This window comes from Dipodomys merriami, unplaced genomic scaffold (genome assembly GCF_024711535.1).
Source record: "Dipodomys merriami isolate MVZ:Mamm:240054 unplaced genomic scaffold, mDipMer1.0.p SCAF_63, whole genome shotgun sequence".
In the NCBI taxonomy this organism is placed as follows: domain Eukaryota; kingdom Metazoa; phylum Chordata; class Mammalia; order Rodentia; family Heteromyidae; genus Dipodomys; species Dipodomys merriami.
In genome coordinates this window covers 7,782,721-7,809,395 of record NW_027206213.1, presented here as the reverse complement: position 1 = coordinate 7,809,395, position 26,675 = coordinate 7,782,721, and the positions used below count along the sequence as shown (strand labels likewise).

The following is a 26,675-nucleotide window of genomic DNA, read 5'->3' as shown; positions in this document are numbered from 1 at the left end:
CAGAAGTAGGACGAATAGAACTGGTTTAACTGCTGTTAGCCAGCAGATTTGGGTGTGAGGTTGGCACTGGGATAATCTTTTATATCCTGTTAACCCTTTGGGTTTTAGACATGGACTACTCAGGAAACTGGCTGCAGCCAGTGAGGAAACTTCGCTCCTCTCAGGCACTAAATGGGGGCCCCAGATTGAGGCTAAACAGGTCGGAGTTGGTGTGGTAGGTAACTGTGGACTTCATTCTCTAGTGTTTTCAACTTTCAAGAGCAAGATTTGGCTTGAGAGGTATTCCTCCTTGGGAATGTAATATTATATATCATAACATCAAACACACTACCAAGAAAGCAGGAAGAACTTCCAACTCCAACAACAAAATAGTTTTTTTTATTATTTATAGAGATAATCTCATGCTTTGTTAACAGCTCTTTTGTACTTGTTAAGCTGTAGATTTTCTTTCTTTCATCATCTTTGCCTCTCTGCATATATGAAAAGGAAAATATAAGCAAAAGAATATAAAATATTCTAGAAATTTTTTGGGGGGGGTTCCAGTTGTGGGGCCTGAACTCTGGGCCTGGGTGCTGTCCCTGAGCTCTTCAGCTCAAGGTGAGCACTCTACCACTTGAGCCACAGCGCCACTTCTGGCTTTTTTCTTTTTGCTTATGTGGTGCTGAGGAATCGAACCCAGGGTCTCATGCATGCAAGGCAAGCACTCTACCACTGAGCCACCTTCCCAGCCCCTCTAGAAACTCTTTATAGTCACAATCCAAGCATCTGAATCACTCATTTTTAAGGTTGAAAAGAGTTTTTAATGTATTATCATTTCCACTTAAGGGATAGATAGTTCACAGAAATCAAATATCTTTGAACACATATTTTTCTATGAAATATCAATTTTAGATGTTATTCCAAAACAGGTTTAAGCTTTAACAAATAATTTTAGATGCAAGTAAGTCATAAAAATAGTACAAAGAGGGCTGGGAAGATGGCTCAGTGGTAGAGTGCTTGCCTTGCATGCCTGAGGCTCTGGGTTCGATTCCTTAGCACCACATAAGCAAAAACAAAAAAGCCAGAAGTGGTGCTGTGACTCAAGTGGTAGAGCGCTAGCCTTGAGCTGAAGAGCTGAGGGACAACGCCCAGGCCCAGAGTTCAGGCCCTACGACTGGACCAAAAAAAAAAAAAAAAAATAGTACAAAGATTTTCATGTTTCTATCACCCAGCTTCACTCTTCACTCCATGTTTTAATTTTTTTTTGGGGGGGTGTCCAGTCCTGGGGCCTGAACGCTGGGCCTGGGCGTTGTCCTTCAGCTCTTCAGCTCAAGGCTAGCGCTCTACCAATTAAGCCACAGCACCACTTCCAGCTTTTTTTCTTTTTGCTTATGTGGTGCTGAGGAATCGAACCCAGGGCCTCAGGCATGCAAGGCAAGCACTCTACCACTGAGCCACCTTCCCAGCCCTCTCTCCATGTTTTGAATCACATTTTTTTTCAATACTGAGGTTTGAACTCAGGGCTTATGCCCACTAAGCAGAAACTCTCTATTTGAGCCACATTTCCATCCCTTTTTTTTTACTTTAATTATATTTTGGATAGGATTTTGCTCTTTTGTCTGGGCCCCCCTCAGATGGAGGTTCTTTCTACATCTCTTGTAGCTAAGACCACTAGCATTCAATGAGTCTTTACTGTGTCTAAACATGATAGACATATAACCTTAGTTAATTTCCATAAATACCTGGTGAGAGAGATAAGAGAGCACCTGGCTTTCTTAATCACCTCTTAAACATTGATATTTAATTCACATACCAAAAAATACCCCTTTAAAAAATGAAGCCAGGCAAAGTGGCTCATGCCTATAATCCCAGATACTCAGGAAGCAGAGGTTGGGAGGTGTATGGTTCAAGACTAGCCCAGGCAAAAGTTAATGAGTCCTCATCTTAATTAATAGCTATGAACCCAGCTAAATAGGAGGCATAAGTAGAATTGCAGTCTGAGGCTCATCTGAACAAAAGTGTGAAACCCTATCCAAAAATAACTAGAGCAGAAAGTTCTGAGCTGTTGCTCAAGTGGTAAAAGCATCTGTCTGCAAGTCTGAGACCCTGAGATCCAATCCTGTTACCATTGTTACACGGTTACAAATTTCTGTCACCTCCTAACAAAGTCCTATATCCATTAGCAGCCACTTTCCCTTCTCTTCCTACCTTCTCAGGCCATGAAATCATTGTTATTCTCTGACACTGTGATTGAATTGTTTGTTTTAACTCCAAATGGTCTGGGTGCATCTTAAGTAGTGTCACCTTCTGCATCACCAAGAGCACTGATGGTGGAGCATTTTATGGCAGAATGCTGTGCTCTTTCTCTAGGGCTGCCTTCTACATTATGATACCTGCTGTGCAAGTGGGTATCCTAACTGCAGCCTCCTAAGGAAACTGTAATATGAATCCCAGAGACTTAAAATGTGAAGGGAGAAAATTCACATCTTAGGATCAGCGACATAATGCAATGAAAGAAAGGTATTTAGGACATTTCAATTTTGTTGGCCTTGTGTCACCATCAGATTTCATGACACACAGTTCCAACATTATTTGATCTCTGACCCTATCTTCTGCTGCACCAGTTGGCCAATACAACTGAGGAAATAGGGGATAATGAAATGGGATAGTAATAATTCCCATCCCAGGATGTACTGGGCCCTGATTGTTTAATTAAGTATATATATTTGCTCCCATTCTTGAAGCAGAGGTTAAATAACCCACCAGTAGAAGGAGAGACCCAAAAGAGGAAGCAGCTTTTATGAGGAGGGTTGGGAAGGTTAGCTTCATGAGGTGGGATGAAAGCAGTATGTCTCCAGGCCTTACCTCTGAGACCTTCACTGCTAGCCTAGCAGGGACAGCTCTTGTCTCTCTCTAGCCCTTCCACCCTATACTTTTCTTTTTTCTTCTCTTTTCTCTTGTTGTTGTTGTTGACAATATTGGCAATGAATTCAGGGCCTCATGCTTGCAAGGCAGGCACTCTAGCTTGCCTGAACTCTGCCTCCAGTCTCCCTTTGGATTGGTTATTTTTGAAGCAGGGTCTTGCTTTAAGCCCAGGCTGGCCTGGCTGTGTTCTTCCTATTTGTGCTTCCCTATGGCACTGGGGATGATAGGCACATGCCACCATACCCAACCATTGAATGAAGGAGAGACTCACCAATTTTTATGTCCAGGCTGACTTCTGACCATGATCCCTTAATCTCCACTTCCCAAATAGCTAGGATTAGAACCTTGACCCACCATGCTCAGATTATGCTGGTTCTTTTTTGATGGCACATTCTCCACCCTCCTCTGCCCTACTCTGTGCCTTGATTGCTGCAGATTACATTCCCAAGTCAGTATAGTTCTCTGGCTTCTAGCAGGCTTTGCCAATGGAAATGAAGGAGCTCAGTAGAGGAAGAGTATATAGACAAGTATGTATTCATACCACTTCTGCCCACCCCAAACCAACCTCACCCTGACCAACAAGGGCTGGAATTTTGGCACTGCTTCTTTCCTCCACCTTCTTCCTGTTAGGCAGGACCTCCAGCTTAGCTACAGTTCTGGTAAGAGCTCCCTCCCCTGTCCTTCCTAGAACTTCCAAATATCAAGTTCCTGGATGCATAACAAGAGCCTGTCCCAAACAAACAAAAATGAGAAAGGTAGAAGCAAATTTTAGAAAACAAAAACTCCAATTTTCTAGGATCTCCACTATATTATGAAGCTTCCAAGACTGATTTCTAGCCCTTTTCTCAATCACTGACATATTTCAAATGAAAATGCCTAATATATAAAAAAGTGCCCAAGTGTTTGGAACTGTAAAGGATGACACTGTTTTCTCTAGGGATACAGGTACTTCCTAAGATAAAAACTAAAATAAATTGTTTGACTATCAATACCATCACTGCCCTAAGAGGTCTATAATGAGGACATCTTTGGGCCAAGAATCTTCCATGGTATCCTGTCCATCGGTACTGTGGATTGAGTTGGACTCCCTCAAGAAATATATTTAAGGGCTATCTTCTTTAGAGATGGAGTCCCATTCCTTGAGGATATAATTAATTAAGATATGATCATACCTAATTAGATTATGACTGCTATCTGATCAGAAAAAGAGACAAAACTGTAGATGTAGAGGGAAGATGGCCATATAAATCAGAGATATGATTTATGCTGCCATGAACATACCAAAACCTGGATGAGGGCTAGGCACAGTGTTCATCCTTAGGAAGATGAGATCTGAGGATCAAGGTGAGAAGCCAGACTGGACAGGAAAGTTCATGAGACTCATATATTCAATTAACTACTCAAAATATAAAATAAATAATGTGGGGCTGGGATGTAGCTCAGTGGCAAAGCGCTTGCTTAGCAAGTGCAACGTCCTGGGTTCGATCCCCAGTACCAAAAAAAAAAAAGAAAAGACAAAAAAAAAAAAAAAAAACACAGTTAAAATAAATAATGTGGAAGAAGTGGAGCTGTGGCTCAAATAGTACAGCACCAGCCTTGAGCATAAAAGCTAAGGGATGATGCCCAGGCCCTGAATTCAAGCCCCAGGACTGACAAAAAAAAAAAAAAGGATGAGGAAAAGAAATGACTTCTCAAGAGATTTAGGAACATGGTCCTGCTGACAACTTAATTTCAGACCTCTACTCTCCACAGCAGAGAGACCATGTATAATTATTTCTTTAAGTCACCCTGTTTATGATACTTTGTTTAAAAGCCTTATGGAAACAAATTTCAACCTTTAGGAATTTATTCCTCTAGGAGCAGAGATTGGCAAACTAAGATCTACAGTTCAAATCCAGCCCACTGCTTACCATTCTATGATCTATGAGCTCTTTTTCCCCCAAAGAACATTTGCAATCAATTTAATGATGGGAACACTAATTTTGAACCTCAATTAAGTTAAATGTTATTTTCCAAAAAAGGAAGTCAGTTCTTCTCAGTTGAAGACCTATATTTTTAAAAATATTATTATATTTTTAATTTCATTGATAAAAACATATATTTTTCTTTTCTTTTTTTTGTGTGTGTGTCAGTCATGGATCTTGAACTCTGGGCCTGGGCACTGTCCCTCAGCTCTTCAGCTCAAAACTAGCACTCTACCACTTGAGCCACAGCGCCACTTCTGCTTTTCTGGTGGTTTATTGGAGATAAGAGTCTCATGGACTTTCCTGCCTGGGCTGGCTTTGAACCATGATCCTCAGAGGTCAGCCTCTTGAGTAGATAGGATTATAGTCATGAGCCACTGGCACCCAGCTGAAACATGTATCTTTTTATATGTCACCCTATTCCACTCTTTTTTTGTTGTCTTTTTTTTTTTTTTTTTTTTTTGGCCAGTCCTGGCGCTTGAACTCAGTGCCTGATCACTGTCCCTGGGCTTCTTTTTGCTCAGGACTAGCACTCTACCACTTGAGCTACAGCATCATTTCCAGCTTTTTCTGTTTGTGATGCTGAGGAATTGAACCCAGGGCTTTGTGCATGCTAGGCAAGCACTCTACCACTAAACCACATTCCTGGCCTTTTTTTTTTTTAATTGCTGGCTGGGGGTCTTGAACTCTGGGCCTGGGTGCTGTCCCTGAGTTTCTTTTGTATGTTCTTCCTGAGCTTCTTTTGCTCAAGGTGAGTGCTCTACCACTTGAGCCACAGCACCACTTCCAGGCTTTTTTTAGTAGTTTATTAAAGATAAGAATCTCACAGAGTTTCCTGCCTAAGCTGGCTTGGAACTGCAATCCTCAGATCTCAGCCTCCTGAGTAGCTAGGATTACAGGCATGAGCCACCGGCACTTGGCTCCACTCTTTTTTTAAACCTTTACTTCAGTTTCTCATAAAAATGTGTTCTTCTGGGGCTAGGAAGGTGGCTCAGTGGTAGAGCGCTTGCCATGCATGCCTGAGGCCCTGGGTTCGATTCCTCAGCACCACATAAGCAAAAAAGAAAAAAGCCAGAAGTGGCGCTGTGGCTCAAGTGGTAGAGCGCTAGCCTTGAGCTGAAGAGCTGAGGGACAGCGCCCAGGCCCAGAGTTCAGGCCCCACGACTGGACCCCCCCCCAAAAAATGTGTTCTTCCCAAGACACAAGAGGTTTTTTTCTTTGTTGCTGTATTATGTGATTTTTTTTGTTTCTTTTGTATGTTCTTCCCCCATGGTATAACCCCTGTTGTCACGGTATTTGATTCTGGTGCCCTGCATCTTGTATATACATTTTTCTAATTGAGGGAGGGGAAGGGAAATAACAAAAGGCTGAAACAAGGATACAGGTTGACCCATAGTAATAATGAGACCTACAAGACACTATGTTGAAAACGAACTTTACAACTTGGGGTGGGGGGGAAGGGAGGAGTCGAGGAGGTGGAGAGGGAAGGGATGGTAGGGGAAAAACAAAAGAAGGGGTAACAATGCTCAATAAGAAATGTACTCATGGCCTTATCATGTAACTGTAACCCCTCTGTACAGTATCTTTACAATACAAAAAATCACAACAAAAATGTGTTCTGGTAATTGGCTGTTTACTTCCGGCGGTGTGGAAGCTGTGACTCAGTCTCCAGCTGTTTGTCCCTTCCCCGAAGATGACCCTGGAGACAGTGCCGAAGGATCTGCGGCATCTGCGGGCATGTCTGCTGTGTTCGCTGGTCAAGACTATAGACCAGTTTGAATACGATGGATGTGATCATTGTGATGCATATCTACAAATGAAGGGTAACAGAGAAATGGTATATGACTGCACCAGCTCTTCCTTTGATGGAATCATTGCAATGATGAGTCCAGAGGACAGCTAGGTCTTCAAGTGGCAGCGAGTTAGTAACTTGAAGCCCGGTGTATATACCGTGTCAGTCACTGGTCGCCTGCCCCAAGGAATTGTACGGGAGCTAAAAAGTCAAGGAGTGGCCTACAAATCCTAAAGACCTAGCAAGATGCAGGACTGCCGACATCTTTGCTGTCCACCTTCTGCCTCTGCTTTGTTTTTGTTACGGAATTTGAACAGACAGAACTTCAAAATCCCTGCTCTAAAACTCTGAGAATCATCAGACTGTTCAAAGGATAGCAGATCCTGTCCTTGGGCGGTAGACTACTGGTAGAGTGGGAAGGTGGATTCTCATGACCTCAATTGAAGGAAGGTACTGGTTTTTCTACTTGTTGAAGGGCTTGCTGTATGCTTGCCCATGGGTCAAATGCCAATAAACATAAACTGTTGGAAAATTCTTAAAGCCATAAAAAATGTGTTCTTTCTTGTTATATGAACCCTTATCTATAGTAAATAGAATAGTCACAATTCTGCCTATTTGCTGGCAAACTCTGAAATATTTTCTATGGGACCTTCATGGAAAAAGTTTGCTGAACTCTTCTCTAGAGAAAGCTAAGCATCATTTTCTAATTTAGCCAGGGAATTTCCAAGTAATAATGAAAAGAAGGTACCTTAGTTCTTTAACTCTCAGAGAACTAGCATCTTTCAGCAACTAATAATAACTATTTAAAAGCATTTGTTTTTGTCCCAAAGTCTCCAGAGGGCTAAAGTGCAATACTTTTCTATAACTTGTTATATAGTATTATATATTCCACTATATAGTCCCCCTTTGTCTCTTCTATTTGCTCTGTGATGTGCTTCTTGGTGTGTTGTATCCTGTCCTGCAGATATTCCTTGACAGGTGATTGCAACAATATGCAGTCACAAACGCACCAGTACTCACAGCAAAGGACATTCTTCCCAAGGTCATTGTGGAGGAGACAAGCATCACCATCTTCAACACAGCAGATGCTGTGAGGTTACTTTTACTCTGGGAATATTTCAGGATGTTCCCTGGGCTGACAGATAGCCCAGTGAACTCTTCTGATTTCATAGTGAAATGCTCCAAACTACACATCAGGAGTTATAAGGTGCACAGGAATCAAGTCTTTCCATGTTGTTTGAATGTTTACTTACATTACTAATACAGACTAAAAGATTTGTCTTGCAAAAGATTAGGCCTTTTGTTGTTGTTGTTTTGTTTTCAGGACTGAAGATCTGTCCGGGGCCTCTCATGGGCTAGACAAACATTCTACCACTTGAGCCACATATCTAGCCCTTTGGTTTGTATTTTGTTTTTGAGATAGGACCTTGCAAACTTTGTCCAGGCTGGCCTCAAACTCTGATTTTTCTGCCTTTGCCTCCTGAGTGGCTGAGATCACAAGCATGTGCTAGGAGGGTTCATTGGGATGTAGCACCAGTTTTATTAAACTCTCTTGTCTAAGACATCTTTCTCCCATTGCTCAGGACAAAGAGCCCCCATTCAATGATTTCTTTTCTTGCCGGGCGCTGGTGGCTCACGCCTGTAATCCTAGCTACTCAGGAGGCTGAGATCTGAGGATCGAGGTTCAAAGCCAGCCAGGGCAGGAGAGACCATGAGACTCCTATCTCCAACAAACCACCAGAAAACCGAAAGTAGCGCTGTAGCTCAAGTGGTAGAGGGCTCGCCTTGAGCTGAAGAGCTGAGGGACAGCACCCAGGCCCAGAGTTCAAGCCCCACAACCAACAAAAAAAAAAAAAAGATTTCTTTTCTTTTGCAAGGCACTTGGCAGCAGGTATGTGCAGCCACTTTGGATTGAGCACTATACAAAAGTAACAGCTCAGGACCTCAAAAACCATAAACTTATTTAAGGTCCCTATGAGCTAGGTACTACCTTGTAGGTCTCACAATGTTCAATCATTTAAAATTTTGGAAAGGAAATACAGCCAGGGAGCCATATCTAGTACTCAGTTTATTGGTAAAAAGAAAATTACTTATACAGATTTCTCTTGAGAAATAGGGCATAATATTTACATTTTGTTTTACCTGTTGTATTCTTTTACAATGAACGTTTTTTCCCTCTTAGATAGGTTCTTTGAGATACTGAGATCAAGAGTTTTTAAAACTTTATTGGACATAACCAATTATTTATTTGCGTTTATTTTTGGTAACAAGTCCCTTGACTGGAAACACCACCTTGATTGAAATAGTAATTGGGTATAATGACATCCCTTGGGCCTTTGAGTTCTTTCCCAACTTAACAAAGAACCATAGCATTTACATCACCTTATCTATAGTCCTGGTTAATTACTGTTTCTTAACAAATATCCAACGTTTATTAGTTAAAAATAACAATCATTTTGTGATCTCTTATGGTTTCTGTAGGTCAGGAATTCAGGAAGATCCCCTATTGGGTGGCTCTGCTCTAGGATCTCTCATGTAATTGCAATCAGACAGTAGTAGGAGACAAAAAATCGACCTACGAGAGCTTAGGATAGTTAGGCATCTCTTTTTTTACAGGTGGGATACTCTCTATGTGGTCTGTAATGCTACATAGATTATTTCTGCTTTTTTTGAGCAGGTGGGCTCAGGGCAGTAATGTTTCTTACACAGTAGCTAAAGGGTCTAATGCAGGATCCAGATAACCAAGGAGAATCTATATTACTTTTGACACAACCTGGAAATTAACCTAGCATGACATCTGCCATACTTTACAGATCAAGTAGTCACTATGGTTTGGCCCAGATTCAAAGGGAGGGGCCAGAGATCCTCCCTCTTCATGGGAGGATGGTCAAGGAATTTGCAGAAATATGTTAAAACTACCGCTACCTGTGCAGACAACATTCTTTAGTCTATGCAATAATTGTTCTGGTAAGGACATTATTTCTCTTCCCTTTACTTCCTTGTTCATTTCCCCTCTATTTGTGATCCTCTTTAAATATTTACAAATTAAAGCTTTTAGCCCTAATTGTTTTGTTGGTTCTTGTGTTCTATAGATAGACAATCTTACGTGAGACACAAATATTTCCTGCTGCTCTATTCTATTCTGCCTACTTCCTGTTTGGTTGAGTTTTATTTCCTGTGCTCTGTCAATGGGCTTTGACAAAGCTGTAAACTTCTCTCATGACCTAGGTCCTATTCTATTGCTGAATATGACAGCCGTCTTGAGCAAGAATAGGCACACAATAACTGTTAAGTTATATGCAGGAAGTAAAAATTAAAATTCCATGTCTTAATATTGATAGAACTAAAATGGAAATTTAAAAACTATTATTTTAGTGGAGATAATTTTCAAAACATTCAGCTCTGTCAGTTTACTCTTTCATGGTAAATTGCTCTGAGCCATTGGTTGGACCAAGAAGGATTCAGTCTCAAAGGTCTTCAATCCAAATGATCAACAGGCTTGGCCAGAAGTTTCTCTGGGTAAGCCTGTATCTCTTAAGGTATTTTGGGTTGCACATAATAGGAGCCTCATCTGTTTCCAACAACGAAAAGTCTCAGGTGTGATTGTTCCAATTCAGCAGCTAACCATAACTATCAAAGAGTCAGATTCCTTCTAGATCTTCCTATTCTAACACTTTCTGCATATTGGTTTTATTTTTCATTTATGATCTTAAAATACCTTCTATAGTTTACTTGTCACATGCAGACACAGAGAAATCCATTGAGTTACTGGGTGTCTCTTTTTAATGAGTGAAAAAAGCCCTTTTAATCTGTGCTATTATAACAGAACATTTGACAGTTTTCTGTTTTCTAACATTTCTGAACACCAATACCTGATTAAGGGCAGTATTGCTGCATCAACACATGGCCGAAGGCAAACTGGCAAAAACATAAAAAATGTTCCCCCTTCAACCTCAACTCCTTTCAAAAGGGCTCTAATCCCTTTACTTCAGGACTTCAGGACTTCATTACCTCAGAAAACTCCACTTCTTAGTATAATCACAATGGAGATTAGGTTTTCAACACAAACCATAGCAAAAACCTATTCCCAAAACTCCACAGCAAATTTCCCCTTGTGTAACTTATGTCCATTCTTTTTTTTTTTTTTTTTTTTGTCAGTTGTGGGGCTTGAACTCTGGGTCTGGGTGCTGTCCCTCCGCTCTTCAGCTCAAGGCTAGCTCTCTACCACTTTGAGCAACAGCGCCACTTTCGGTTTTCTGGTGGCTTATTGGAGATAAGAGTCTCATGAACTTTCCTGCCTGGGCTGGCTTTGAACCATGATCCTCAGATCTCAGCCTCTTGAGTAGATAGGATTACAGACATGAGCCACTGGTACCTGGCTTCTTATGTCCATTCTAAAACCAACTGTAGGAGTTAGAATCTTTTCTGACAAAGTGGTTGTTTGACATTTTAAGTGTCACTGCTATCTTACAAGAAGCTCTTTAAGCCAAATCTTGTAATAAAAATTGTTTTCTAGGGGCTGGCGCCATGGTTCAAGTGGTAAAGTGCCAGCTGAGTAAGAACTGTTTTTACAACAAGTTTTGGCCAGATGTTCTGGTTTTGGTTGATTACTTGGGTAAACTTTTGGCTCTTTTCAAACTAGTCAATTATACAAGATTGTGAACCTGTGACCAATCTGAACGAAGGGCAGTAAACTAGTGATAAAACCTGGGTAGATGGCCCACTCAAATTTTTGCTTAATTGACTTCTTGTTAGTGCATACCCTTCTGCAGAAGTAAACTCTGCCTTGCTGAGTTGTTATTTTTGCCTTGGTGTCCTGTTCTTAGAGGACCCCCCATCCTGAGACATTTTCAATACCAACCAAGCTGTGGTTCAATAATGAGATTAGCATTGTTGGACTAATGTTTGGACTTATTCCCATACAAAAGCTGAGATTCTCCACTTCTGGAATTCCTCCATCACTGGATAGCATCGCAGTTAATACAACTGCTTAAAGAAATTCAGAAATTCTCTTTACCTTGTCTCCCAAATATTAATTTGAGAAATATCTTTCCCTACTATTATTACAACTGTTTTCCCTATTAGTCAATCTCACTCTAGACTTGCACTTCTCCTAATTCATGCTCCACATGTTGAAAAGGTTGAGCTTTCATGAATTCAGGGAGTTTCTGCTAGGGTAACATCCTAGGAAAATGGAGCTAAATGCTTTTAGTACGCCTCACCTCTTCCAACATGAGTTAATTGTATGGAGAATTTTGTTTTATGGTTACAGAAAGGTGAAAAAATTCTGGTATAAGAGATGTGTAAGAGACAACTGGGAAGGCAAGAGGAAATAAGGTAGTCTGTGTTGCTACCATGAATTTGATTGTCTGCAGCCACATTGGAGGAAGGAATTAGACCCACAGTGTCTAGGAATTATATTCATGATGGACGCAACAAGACTTTGGGAATGAAAAATCCTTTTTGAGGCTTAAGTGACAACATGACATATAATATAGACAGAAGGTCAAATTTCCTGGGCTCCATAAAGCAAAAATAAAAACCCATGGTTCATTGTGTTCTGTTTCATTTATTTCTGCATTAATTATCTCATATTGAAATGGCAGGTCTATATCCTAGGCAGACAGTAAGATCCTTGATTCTTGTACATTGTTTTTCCTTTGTATTCTTCATATATAGCAAGAAAATAGTCATTATTAATTCAAAAATTATGTATTGCTTTGTTCATTTATATACTCATTACATAACAGATATAAAGTTACTATAATAAAAATGTATTCAAAATAAGTACAGCAATTAGTATAATCTTATCATTTGTATGAACACTTTATACAGTAATAAATATAGACAAAGTTGTATATGTTTGAAATATCTGAAATATGTTTGAAGTATTTGGAAAATACTTCATCAAAAGTATACTAAATTAGGTTTAATATATTTGAAGATCAGAGTATCCAGGCCCTGAGTTCAAGCCCTAGGACTGGCACCAAAAAGCAACAAAAAATAAACATCAAACAAAAAACAAAAACAATGTAAGTTTCTACTAAGCTCTATAAAAAGGAAGCTGGCTGGAGATTAGATATCCTAGATTCCCAGACTTCAATGTCCTAATCATGCTAAAGATTCTATGTGATGATGGAGTGGAAAATTGGAAAAATAGAAAGTTGTGGGTAGAAAGTTGAAACCTCTAAGTTATTGCTTTTTTAAAAAAGGCCTATATTTAGCTATGTTAACAGCTGAAACTGAAGAGAAGCACAACTTTCACCTACTAGTTATATTCAAAGCAAACTATCTCCTAGGTTTGGTTCCCAGTCCCACAAAAATAAGACAATAAAAGTTAGAAAGCTCAACTGCTGCCTACAGTGTTAATAATGATGAGAGCTGTAATAGCAACTCTACTAAGACAAGGACCCAAACCATGGATTCCTATCACAAAGTAAGCTGCAACAACCAGTTACTAAGTTCTTTAATAACATTTTAAGTCCTTGACTTTTAGAAAAATTATAACCTAAAAAATAACACATGCAAAATGTGAAAGGAGGATTGAAGTCATTTATAACTCGCCTTCACTACATCATTCTACTTCAGTAACACTATGTGCATGCATGAGTAATGTGTGTATAGATTTCCTTACATAGCTCCTTCATACGCAGGCTTTGATTTGGTTCTTTTGCTATTACTTGAGCACAGCAAGCAGAAAAAAATGAGTCAACGAAAATGACCTCATTCCCAATCCTACGCCAAAAATATCCAAGAGACATGATTTAGAATCCATCCTCATGTAAATCTTATTACACATTTTATAGTCACAGTCACACTTGATAATTGCCTCTTTCTAATTTTGCCATGTTACCACATAGCAACAGTTCTTTTCAACCTTAAAATTCAAGTATCCTCTTATCCTTTTGACACTCCAGAGACATATGGCATTAAGGTACAGATGACTTCACTAACAGTTCTGAAAAACACTAATTCTAATCTGAGCAAATAATTTGGATTTCATGTTTTTGAGACATCAGAATTACTTCCTGGTACAGAAATTAAGCTAATTACCACCATACTTCCAAGCAGTGCTATAAACACAAAAGTATCATATAATTCTATAAGGCCTACACAATATACATACATAGACTAAAAAAAGATTTTTAAGAATATTTTTGACTACATTTTGAGTTTGTGTGTAGTAAGGTTTTATTTCTCTGGGAGTTCAGTAGCCCAGGTTTCAGTTCCTCATAAAATAGGTGAGTGGGACAGATTTCCGGAAAGCTATGGTACTTACTTTAGAGACTGTACCTTTCCCCTAAAACTCAAAGCCAAATGATGACACATGTACTCATGCTGAATAGGAGGGAAAATAGACAAGACTGATGGTATCTTGGTCTGATGCCACACTTTAATTTATTTTTTAAAATTATATGTGTTTGCTTTCTTGACAGATTACTGCTATATCTGTGTATTTCTGACAAGCAGCAGATTTGTCTTTGATTCCTTGTTCTTAATTGCCTAAATTCAGTTGGTCACCAAGGCCTATAACTTCTTTTTCTAATTTTCTTGGATGTTTTTCTTCCACTTCATTTTTATGCTCAGTAGCCTTGTCTGTTTGAGACTCCCATTTGTTTCACTATAATGACTTCTGAGTTGAGGCTTTATCTGCTACCAGTCTCAAGCACACCCTCCACTACTGCGCTCTCTAGTTTAAGAACTTGCCATATTTTCTCCATTGCCTGATAGTGAGATACACTAAATATTCCATATGGCATTCTAACCCTTCTATCACCATACTTTAACCTTACTACGCTGCTTACTAGTATAGACCCATATTAATTAATATTCTCTGCTATAACAAATGGCTCAAAAAGATATCAATTATCTGTGTTCTATTTGCTCTAAGAAATCAGGTACCTTCCATCTTATTTCTCAGTTACAACCTCTAGGACATTGCCCTCTAGGACCTGTATTCTTTTTAGCCTGAAGCAAAGAAAAAAAAAAAGCAGCTCCATTCCTTCCCTGCCCACCCCCATCTTAAATCTTGCTTGGGAGTGAAACAGCTCTACTTAAGGGAAGTTGGGAGATGGAAAGCCATTGAACAACTACTAGGTTGTGATTCTCTGGTGTGGTAATGTGCATGGTCTAGCCAGAAGTAAAGGTTGCCGAGGTGAGTTTGTAGTGACAGGACTCCTAAAGTATTCAAGAAGTCCTAGAGGACTCCAAATTTCTGAGAGTGGGATCAAGGAATCTGTATCTCCAACCAGCTTCCAAAGTGATTATGTCCATCAAAATTTAAGAACTAATGTCAAATCACACCAAATTATCGATTGCCATGATGATTTGTGTATCCCTAGCATTTATAACTGAGGTATGTCAGATGCCTTTCAAGGGACAGTCCAACACAGCAAGACTTTCCAATGTCTCATCCCCAATCATGTAGGCCAAAAATCCTTTATAATAATAGAAACCTGGAACATAAACCCCTTTTACAGATAAAGATGACACATTTTTTGTGTTTCATATACACTGGATTTTCCAGGGATGCAAATTCTGCATAAATTGAAGGAATATTTAATTCAAAAGTTTTATCATAGGCAAAAAAATCACAACACTGACAGTTCACCAACACAACCAACTACATCACTGTTATTTCATGTAAAATGAATATATCTGACAACTTCATTATGTCTCTTAGTGTAGACATGCCCAAGTATTCACATAGTAAGCCCATGTTATTTTTTATAAATTGCCTTCTTTTTATTTCCTCTTGCTACCACTGTTATTTTATTGATTTGAAAATGCACATGTAAGAAAGATTATGAATTTCATCTCAGGCAAGTAAAATGTATGTTCCACACATAGGCTGTAAAACAGTGACGCTGACCTGATTAAGTGGTCTTGATACAAGCCTTGTATAAACTCCTTTTTCCCTCTTTCTTTGTATTTTATTTCCTGTGCCAGTCTGGGGCTTGAACTCAGGGCATGAGTGCTTTCCCTGAGCTTTTTGTTGCTGAAAGCTAGTACTCTACCACTTGAGCGATAGCCCTATTTCCTGTTCTTTTTGGTGGTGAATTGGAGGTAAGAGTCTCATGGACTTTCCTACCTGGGCTGGCTTTGAACCATGATCCTTTATCTCAGTCTCCAGAGTACCTAGTATTACAAGCATGAACCAGCTGTGCACTGCCTGAAATTCTTTTTGAAATAATGCAGCAATCTTTCAAGAAAGTAACAAATCTGATTAGTAAGTGGATGTTTTCTAGCTCTATGATCCAGAAAACTGTGAGAGAGAAAAGGTGAAATTGTTCCACAAGATTGTTTTTGGTGAAGGAACAAAAGAAAAATATGTCATGTAAACTGAATATATGCAATTACAACAAAGTTCAAGAATAAAATCAAACATGATAGTCTCCCTTAAGCTCACAAGAACCATTTAAACATAAGGTATACAATCTACCAGACATTAAAAACCAAAATATGGTGGGGCATTTGACAACCCAATCATCCTTGAGGAACAAAGGTATTGATCTGTTGTCAGATTAATTCCTTCAACTAATATTGAGCATCTGCTATATGCAGCCAGAAGCTGCACAAGCTGCTGGGAACAAGCAGGTGGCTGCATTCATCTCAGTAGTAGACTGGGTGAGCCAGGTACATGACCAGCTTCCTATAATTCGGTGAGGTAAACAGGAAGATTGAAGTTCTGCAAGCTATTATATTGCCCAGGGAAGAAGCAGACTCCCTAACTGGGGCACTCTGCACTGGCGGAAAATCCATGTGCTAAGAATAGAGAGGAGACATCAGTCTGGCAGCCTTGAGCTTTCCTAGGAAGGAACTTAAACTAAATCATTTGTACTCAAAGTAGAAGTTGTAAAAATTGTCACAGGCCCAAGGTGAACTAAGTTGAGAAGAAGGCTCAGAGGAACTTGACAAATTTGGTGGAGTGTAGTCTTTGTAACTCACCACCCAAGATAACATTCCCAGCGGGACTGGGAAGGTGGCTCAGTGGTAGAGCGCTTGCCTTGCATGCCTGAGGCCCTGAGTTCGATTCTTCAGCACCACATAAGCAAAAAGAAAAAAGCTGGAAGTGGTGCCGTGGCTCCTAGTGGTAGAGTGCTAGCCTTGAGCTGAAGAGCGGAGGTACAGCGCCTAGGCCCAGAGTTCGGGCCCCACAACTGGACAAAAAAAAAAAAAAAATTTCCCAGCAACTCAGGAATGCTTCCAGTAAACAGCCACCCTAAAAGGTACTCAATATTCTGAACTCCTTTATAAGATCTAGCTTTATCTGGTGTAAACTAGATATAAATAGATTTATCCCATAGATATTCTTTTGCATACAACCTTTTCACTTACCAGTATAGTTATGAGGCTCCTCTATATCATTGTATGGCAATAGTGCATTCTTTTTCCTTATTGGGGAGAAATCCATGGTATAAACTTATACATTTTACTGTTGATAATTATTGAACTTGTTTCCAACTTAGAGGCAATTTAAATAAAGATGGCCTCAATATTCTTGACAATCTTTTGGTGGACACAAGCATTCATTTCTGTTGGATAATATATGGATAACAGCATATGTATATTTATCTTCAATAAAATTTGTTTTCCATGATTGTTGTCCCAAATTATACTCCCACAAAAAATATTAAGAGAATTACACTTGTTCCATATCATTACCAACCACCCTTGCCTTTTAACTTTAGCCATCCCGATGGAGGTACTGCTATTCCTCCTTGTGGTTTATGTATATTTCCCTGATAACTAATGACATTAACATTTAAAAAATACATAGTAGCTGTTTGTCTGTGCTCTGTTGCTAATAACTCTATTTTTAATCCCCAGCACAAAAATAAATAAAGAAGGATTCCTATTTGGTAAGATCAACAGGGTATGGTAGCTGGATGTTTGTGAAGCAGGCAAGGGATGGTAAGAGAAAATGAAAGCCTGTGTCTGGATAGACTGCAATAGTATAGAGAACTTGAGAGGAATCGAAAATATTGCAGAAAAGATGGTTTAAGTGGGATGCCTATGGGTGTCCCGCTGGAGGTGTCTAGAACTTCTGTGATAGAGACTGCTAGTACTTACTGATAGTAGGCTTTTTTTTTTTTTTTTTTTTTTTTTTGTCGGTCGTGGGGCTTGAACTCTGGGCCTGGGCGCTGTCCCTCAGCTCTTCAGCTCAAGGCGAGCGCTCTACCACTTGAGCTACAGCGCCACTTCCGGTTTTCTGGTGGTTTATTGGAGATAGGAGTCTCACGGTCTCTCCTGCCCGGGCTGGCTTTGAACCGCGATCCTCAGATCTCAGCCTCCTGAGTAGCTAGGATTACAGGCGTGAGCCACCAGCGCCCGGCTGGCTTTTGTTGTTTTTGAGACAGGGTCTCAATATATAATAATCCAGGCTGGCTCAAATTTAGGGTCCTCCTGCCTCAGCTTCTTGGGTGCTCATATATTGTTATCTGTTTTTGTTACTTCTTCCTGGGCACAAAGCTGAATTGACTTCTCAAATTGTATTTCTCTCTATAGAGATCCTGTAAGCAGTAGAGTACATCCAGAAGTAACATACTCCACTTCTTACCCTGGCCTAGACAAATCACACCTTTGTGATTTTTCTTTTTGCAAGGCAGCTCTAATGGTGTTAAAGATTGGTGACATAATGTGAAGGGCACCTGGGTCACCAATGGAGAAGAGCCATCCAATCTGCATTGGCCTATGACTCAAATGATAACCTTCGTGTTAACCTGTTGAGATTGGGGCTATTAGAGATAATGATAGCCCTTAGCATAACACAAATTCACATCCTCCTTAAGCAACTGCCTAATTTCTATGTGTTTTTTTGCCACTCTTCAGATAAGCTGCATGTAAATATATATTATTCTTCAATTCAGCTTTCATCACCACTGTTTTAATAACATAGATTTTATAAGATCACTAAAGATCTTATGGAGCCTAGGTGGGCCTCAAACTTGAGATCTTCCTGCCTCAGCCTCCTGGTGCTGGAATTACAGGCATTAATAACCACATCCAGTTTAATGACTTCCATTTTGACAAATCTAAAGTTATTTCTTCTCATCTTTTTCAGTCTCATAAAGTAGTTCTTAACTCTGTCACCAAAATATCTCACTAAATTTCACTAAATCTTTTTCCTAATCTCCTCTACTCAAATACTGGTTCAACCCACTTTTACTTCTCACACTACTCCAACAGCTTTCTAATTGCTCTGCCTTTACTTTACTCTTGTCCCAGGTTAGCATATACTAACATTTTCACACATCAACCACAGCAAACATCTCAACATGTATTCATGTATTAATTACATGTTTAAATCCATCTTCTATACTCTGGCCTACAAAGGCCTTCATGATCTGATCACTGTTTTACCTCTTTAACCTCATTCAGCTTGTGGTCCTACTGACCATCTTCCAGTCCCTAGAAAAGCTCTTTTGATCTCTAGGAGTGAGTGCTTGCTGTTCCTTTGACTGGAATATTCTTTCCTTGTATCTTTCTGTGGATGCTTCCTTCTTATCATAACTTTGCTCAAATGTCACTTCTTCAAAGTATCCCTTCCCCTCAGTCACCCATCACATTCTTCATCTTGTGTGTGTGTGTGTGTGTGTGTGTGTGTGTGTGTGTGTCTGTGTCTGTGTCTGTGTATGTATGCATGCGCACCAGCTACTGGACTTCTAGTTTGTTGTTGTTGGTTGTCGGGTGTGAACTCTGGGCCTGGGGGCTGTCCCTCAGCTTTTCAGCTCAAGGCTAATGTTCTAGCACTTGAGCCACAGCACCACTTACAGCTTTCTGGTGGTTTGTTGGAGATGAGTCTCATGGTCTTTCCTGCACGGACTGGCTTTGAACCAAGATTCTCAGATCTCTGCCTCTTGAGTAGCTCGGATTATAGGCGTGAGCCACTGGTGCCCAGCTGGGCTTCCACTTTTGCTTAACTTTCTTACTTGAGTGGTACTCTACCACTTGAACCACACCTCCACCATGCCCGTGCTGATTTGTAATCTTGATCTTTACATCTCAGTCTCCTGAGTAGCTGGAGTGCCTGTCCCTTCTTTCCTTTATAGTTTCAATGTTACAACGTATTTCAAATGAACGGTGGTACTGGCCAATCCCAGCATTCAGGATGAAGAGACTCCAACCTAAGGCCAGTCAGGACTACGTAGGAGAACCTGCTTCAAAAATAAATTTAAAAAATGACTTTATTAGCTAACATGCTTGAGGTCTTTCATTTAAAACATAGCTTTATCAAGACAGAAGTTGGGACTGGAAATTAGCTCAGTGCTAGTCTAGCAAATTTGAGACCCTAAGTTCAGCCCTCAGCAGGTAGGAAATGGATTCTACATACCTGGCCATACAAAGGGGGTGAAGTGGTTTGTGGGGGCTTCCAACTCACACCTCTAGTCTTAGCCTTTGTCTGGATGGCCTGTGATCATGATTCAATGTTTATCCAATAGTAAAAAGGTGGCATACTTTTTTTTTTTTTTACATTGTACCTTTTGGGAAGCACATTTGTTGGGATTGGCTGATTTTCCTCAAGGAGGTCCTCCAGTTTCAAACACTTGCCTGGCAGGCTTCTCCCCCTCTTTCATATTTACTTTCAGGCAGTAAAGGTCGGGGGAAAGCATGGAGCTAGATAACTCTACTTTTAAACTGTGCCTTTCCTTTCCAGCATTCTGACCGAGACGTTATCTGACTTCTAACCGGATCGGCCCGATCTATGTGCTAGCTCAAGCTCACAGGTACCTACGAGTCAATGAGGGAAACGAAGTTACAGCAGATTTCCTCGTGGTTATCTGCCAGATCCCACGACCAGGCATCCCTTGCAGTGCACGACGCACGAACTCGCAGCGAGGGCCTTTGGAGATGAGGACGCTTCAGGACCTCAAATGCGTAAAGCGAACCAAAGCCCAGGCCATGCACGGCAGATGGGTGGAGAGCTGCGACTGCGGGGGTCCCCCATGCAAACACTCCCATCTGCAAAGACCCGCGGGCGCCGGGCGCACCCCCACCTTCCCGCCTCCCCGCCCGGCGCCCGGGACGCCCGCCTCGGGCGCGCGCCGGCCCCGCGCGGCGACGGCGCGAGCGCGAGCGCGAGGGCGGAGATTTGCATGTGCGAAGTCGGGAAGAGGGGGAACCACCGACAGAAAACCCCGGGCCGCCCTCCCTCGCTCCCCCGAGGTCGGCCGCACTCCGCCGCCCGGCCCGCCTCCAGGTGCTCCCTGGCGGCCGGCCCTCCCGACGTCACCCCACCCTCCCACCACTCCTGAACTTTAAGCCACGCTCGGAAGAACACCCGGAGGAGGGGGATTTCTAAGCAGCCGGCGGCCGCTCCGCGAGCACGCAGCCGCCACCTCGCGGCTCCCGGCACACCTTGCGCTCTGGAGTTCTCGGCACTCAATGGTAGCCCGGCGGCCCCCGGCTGCGACTCCCGAGGGCGTGGCCAGGGCGTGATAGGGGCGGGGCCAGAGGGAGCTAGCTCTAGCCGAAGGCAGGCTCCGCCCCCCCCCGCCCTCGGGGTAGGCGACGGCCCTACGTCAGCCGCGGGAAATTCCCTTTCCGCCGGGCCGTCCGCTCCGCCTTCTGGACGGGCGAAGCCGGTGACCGGAGCGCGAGAATTCAGGGGGTGGGGAGGTGTGAGCCGCAAAACCAGTGGAGGACGGGAAGGAGGAGGAGGCCCGAGGGGGGGGTGGTCAGGAGGACTCGGGGGGCTCGGCGACACAGAGCTCTCCAGCCTCCAGACGGACCGACGGCTGAATGACTGACAGCCTGGGGCCCGACGCTTGGAGTCGCCGGCCGGGCGGTGCGGAGAGCGGAGCCATGGCCTCGGGTGAGTGGTGCGCGGCGCGAGGCCCGCGGGCCCGGGGAGCCGCGGTGAGACGGAGCGGAGGGGTCTCGTGGCCCTGGGTTTGGGGGGCTCTGTTGGGAAGGTTCCGGCTTGAGGGGCCTTTCGCCCGGCAGTTGGAAGGTTCCCGTTTCGGGGTGTGCGAGCGAAATCACAGCCGCGCTGTGCCCCGCCGCCGCCTGAGAATCAATCCCCGGCCTCGGGGCGTTGGGACGGCGGAGACCCTCCGCAGAAAGCCCCGCCGAGGGGTCGCCTGCTGCCAGTTTTAGACCAAGAAAGAAGGACCCTACTACGGGACCACAGGCTGCTTCCTCCCTTTAAGATCCATTGCTGCTGATGGCGATCGTTCTGGTCCTGACAGTTAGACGCTGGCATAAAAACAATCCTCGTCGGTATTTTAGCCAGGGGTATGTGTGTGTGCGTGTGTGTGCGTGTGTGTGTGCACTGGATAACTTACCGCGCACACTTTGAGTCTCACACCACTCCCCCCCTCCCGACCCCGCCGTTAGCAATTAAGGGGGAAAGATGCTTTGGGGGCTCGGTGCTTAAAGCAACGGGCATCACCGAAACGGCACAATTACTAAATGTAAGTTTCTTTTGCTTTAATAATTTTGTAGGGCTCTGGCTTCGCTGGGAAACCAGCGTGTAGGAAATCGTTCACAGGGCTAGAGAGGAAGTCTTGAACCGACAGCTGAGTGTAGGGCTGGCTACCGGTCCCCTAAAGCGGGTGAGCGGCGAAGACTTAGCTGCTGGCTGGCCCCTTGCCCTGGTGTTGGCGAGGGTGTGGTAGGCTCGTTACCGGCAAGTGACACCTTAGGTCCAGACCTGGAGCCTAAAGAGGGAACTTGTTTTTGCTTAACCCGCATCCATCCAATTGCCTGTGACCCTGTTTAGAACACAGTGGAGTAGAGAAGAGGAAGTAAAAAGTGTGAAGAACCTCTTTAAAGGGTTGAGCAGAACTGCTGTAGGCTGAAAAGGAAATTAGGGTGTTTCACATGACATTTGATTTCAGTTTGTCTGTGGTTTTCATGTGAGAATACAAGTGTAGTTTAAAATATTTCAACTTTCTCTTTACCCACTTAAATGACTCCAGACTTTCAGATAATGTTGTAAATTCACAAATTCACGGGTGACTTCAAATATTTGGAAATGTATTGGCTATGGGAAAAAGATTTGTATCAAAGTCACAAAAAAAAAGGCAAAGAATAAGGCCAGCCTCTGGCTGTTTAACGAACCATAATATATTGCATTATGTAATGTATAATTTTTCTCCACAAAACAATCCTTTCTATAGAGTACTTTATGAGCCATATGATTTTAAAATTTGATAGAATTTAAGACATATTTTACACTATATTTTGTGCTATTATAAGAAATAATTTCCTAAGTTGAAGGGGAAATATGTAAAGGAAGGTAGAACTGGAAGTTTTAAGGTGATTATCTCCAGAGTCACATTAAATAGGACTATTTAAAATATAGTTAGTTATTAAAATTAAAATTCAGTTATTTGATACTTATAGAAAAAAAGTTTTAATGATGTCAGGGTATATTTTCCTTAATCAGTTATAAAGACCTTAGACAGAAAAAAAATTTACTGAATTATAAATTCCCATCCTGTTTTGAAACATCACTTTAATAATGACAAAAATTGCTTAATTACTTATATATTGTCTAGTGTAGATTCGTTTGTAATGAGGATGTCTTGTAAAAGTATTTTGATTGTCAAGTATGTAAGACCCATGTTGTATGTAAATAGGTATATGTCCTTGAATAAGTTGTACCTATAATGTAAAAGCAACTTAGATCACAATCTCATAAGCAAAATATTAGTGCCATGAATAGCTGAGACATGATGATTTTGTTCAAGTACATTAACAGAGTAATTAGTATTTCACAGATTAGCTATTAAGCTGTTTCTTATTGCCTTTTTTATACTACATTTTGATTCTAGTTTGACATGATTCATTATAATAGACAAAGTTTCATGTTCCTAAACCTATCAAAGGTGCATATAGGCAGTCATAACTTTCCATGTACATTTATGATCCTATTCCACTTAAGTAAAATTAGATATCTTATACCTGAATTTAAAACTTACTGTTTCAGTAAAGACAGTGATTTGACTGTATGGGACATATCATTGAGGTTACTAGTATTGAGTATTGGCTTTGATGAAATATGCTTTGCAATTCAGATTATTTCTATTCATATTTTCCTTAGTATGATTCTGCTGTCATATAGTAGAAATTTCATGAAAATATTGTTTTTGTAAACCATACTACTAGCCAATTCTTCTTAGTGTGAATGTCAAGAAAACTAGTAAGGGGAGGAAAAATGTATGTATGTATAGTGCAGCTTATTATTTAACAACACAACTGCAAGTTAGGCATGGATAGCTAAAGCAAATGGCTTCTTTTTTAAGTAAAAGACTGCACACACGCACACATAGATGTTGTTTCTTAAGTGTAGCACATGCAAAAAATGACAGTGGTATAAAATTTAGAATGGTAAACATTAAAGAGAATGAGAGAATGAATTAGTTAGGAGTCATATGAATCATTCTCAGGAACATCTGGTTATATGTAGTTCTTTCTTAAGTACAATTTAAAGGACTCAGAATTTACTTTTGTCCCAGTTTTCTCCTGTCTGTGTTTTCTGCACAATTATATCTGCATTTTCTGCACAATTATTTTTGTAGCCATATAACTTAAATATTTTAGTGGATATACTTACATATCCACTAAATAATTATCTAAATTTTAAAACATATTTCATCAAAACCAGTACAGCTTTTTCTGAGTAGTTTTTATTGGAGAAGTAGCTAATGGACTTTCCTGTCCTGGTTGGCTTCTACTTACCATCCTCAGATCTCAGCTTCCTGAGTAGCTAGGATTACAGGTATGAGCCACTGGTACCTGGCTTAGTCCTTTAATTTTTTAATAATTGACTTGAAGGATCTTTGTATGTTTTCTTGTTTTTGTTTTTGTGCTGTTCCTGGATCTCAAACTCAGGACCAGGGCACTAGCCCTGAGATTTTTGGCTCAGGGCTAATGCTCTATGATTTGAGTCACAGCTCCACTTCTGCCTTTTTTTTTTTTTTTTTTGGTCAGTTGTGGGGCTTGAACTCTGAGCCTGGGCACTGTCCCTCAGCTCTTTAGCTCAAAGCAACCCCTCTACCACTTGAGCCACAGTGCCACTTCCAGTTTTCTGGTGGTTTATTGGAGATAAAAGTCTCACGGCCTTTCCTGCCTGGGCTGGCTTTGAACCTCAATCCTCAGATCTCAGCCTCCTGAGTAGCTAGGATTACAGGCATGAGCCACTGTCGCCTAGCTAGAATTCTGTTTGTTTCTTTTGGTGATGGTGGTACTGAGGTTTGAGCTCTTATATTTGCTTTACTAGTTGATCAACCAGGCTCAAAGAATTTTTTTTTTTTTTGGTTGGTTGTGGGGCCTGAATTCTGGGCCTGGCACTGCCCTCAGCTCTTCAGCCTAAGGCTAGCCCTCTACCACTTGAGCCACAGTACCACTTCCGGCTTTTTCTGCTTATGTGGTGCTGAGGAATCAAACCCAGAGCCTCATTCATGCAAGACAAGCACTGTACCACTGAGCCACCTTCCCAGCCTCTGCCTTTTTTGGGAGGTTATTTGGAGATAAAAGTCTTACAGACTTTGCTACCTGGGTTGACTTTGAATCTTGACCCTTAGATAATAGCGTCCTGAGTAGCTAGGATTGCAGACATGAGCTACAGGCACCCAACCTTTATAGATTTTTAAATCATTCACTTAGTAGCTATCTACTTAATATTTGTGTATAATGCACTGATAAGTAATACAATTTCTGCCCCCAAGGGGTTTGGAGAAATGAAATGAGTTGTTTTATTTCAAAAACAAATAAAGCTAGATGTGAACAACTGTAACATTAGTAACTCAGGAGACAGGCAGGATGACTGAGTTGTTGGTCAGTCTGAGCTACCTAGTGAGACCCTGCTTCAAAACATCAAAATAACTGTAAATAAATAAATAACAAGTGAAAATAGTGATTGTCCCCCAAACTGAAGTGAACTAGAATTGCTACATAGTTGTTTCTAAGAAGGAAAGATTATTTCAGTTTGGGGAAAATGCAGACTATTAGAATAAATGCTGTAATTCTGTTACTTGGTTTTTAGTGAGTGAGACTGAGACTTTTTTCCTATTGCAAAAGGAAAAGTATATTTCAAAATGTTTCAACAACTACTTTTCTACTTTTTTTATCTATAGACTTCATGAATCTTGTTTAAGTACGTGTCATATAATCAATGAAATATTTAACTACTTCTCTTGAATGCTGACAATGAGTCTAGCATTTTTTTATCCTCTTTCTCCAAAAGCATTATCTACTTACCCATTAATGTCATTCTATGACAATTTCCTACCAAGACACTTTTAAAAAAGCAATGGACAGAGATTTATTGGGCCTTTAGTTCAACCATATAAAGATGTCACTGAAAAAATAGCAGATTTTGAAAATAAAATACATGTTCTCTCAAATACTATTACAAGGACATCTAAGTATATGAACTATAAATAAAAAGGGCCCAAATCAAATTGAATAAAATTAAAGGCAACAGTACTAATAAGAACAAAGTAAGAAATAACTAAGTAGAAACCATGAAATGATGAATGATTCTTTAATATTTCTTTGATGCCTAATGTTTAGGTACCAAATACCTTTCAGTTTTGTCTTTTAAGTAATCGATCCCTATTATCACTGCTATATTTTAGACATACTCTCATCACAAGCAGTCCCAGTTATCTATACACAGTTTCATTTTCCTCAGTTTAGTTACTTGTGGTCAACCACAGAACAAATTATGTTTCATGGAAAATTCCAGAAACAGTAAGTTTTAAATACCTTTTGTTATAATATTTTGTTATAATTGTTCAATCTTTTTTTTGGGGGGAGGTCAATCGTGGGGGCTGAACTCTGGGCCTGGTCGCTGTCCCTCAGCTCTTCAGCTCAAGGCTAGCGCTCTACCACTTGAGCCACAGTGCCACTTCTGGCTTTTTTTCTGCTTATGTGGTGCTGAGGAATCAAATCCAGGGCCTCATGCATGCAAGGCAAGCGCTCTACCACTGAGCCACCTTCCCAACCTCTAATTGTTCTATTCTTTTATAGTTAATCTATTATAAAGCCTAGTTTGTGAATTG

The 26,675-nt window shown here is 41.0% G+C and overlaps 1 protein-coding gene and 1 pseudogene across 1 annotated transcript in view; both read left to right on the top strand.

The window, feature by feature from the left end:
* The first annotated feature begins 6,435 nt into the window (after nucleotides 1-6,435).
* On the top strand, nucleotides 6,436-7,101 carry LOC138815275 (transcription elongation factor SPT4-A-like; annotated as a pseudogene).
* A 14,208-nt stretch (nucleotides 7,102-21,309) lies between these two features.
* The window catches only part of LOC138815271 (proto-oncogene c-Rel-like), a 31,151-nt gene continuing 25,785 nt past the window's right edge, over nucleotides 21,310-26,675 (top strand). The window contains exon 1 of the mRNA XM_070004575.1: nucleotides 21,310-21,475. Coding sequence (XP_069860676.1) covers nucleotides 21,403-21,475 — 73 coding nt within the window. The 5' untranslated portion in view covers nucleotides 21,310-21,402. The remainder of the gene's footprint in view (nucleotides 21,476-26,675) is intronic.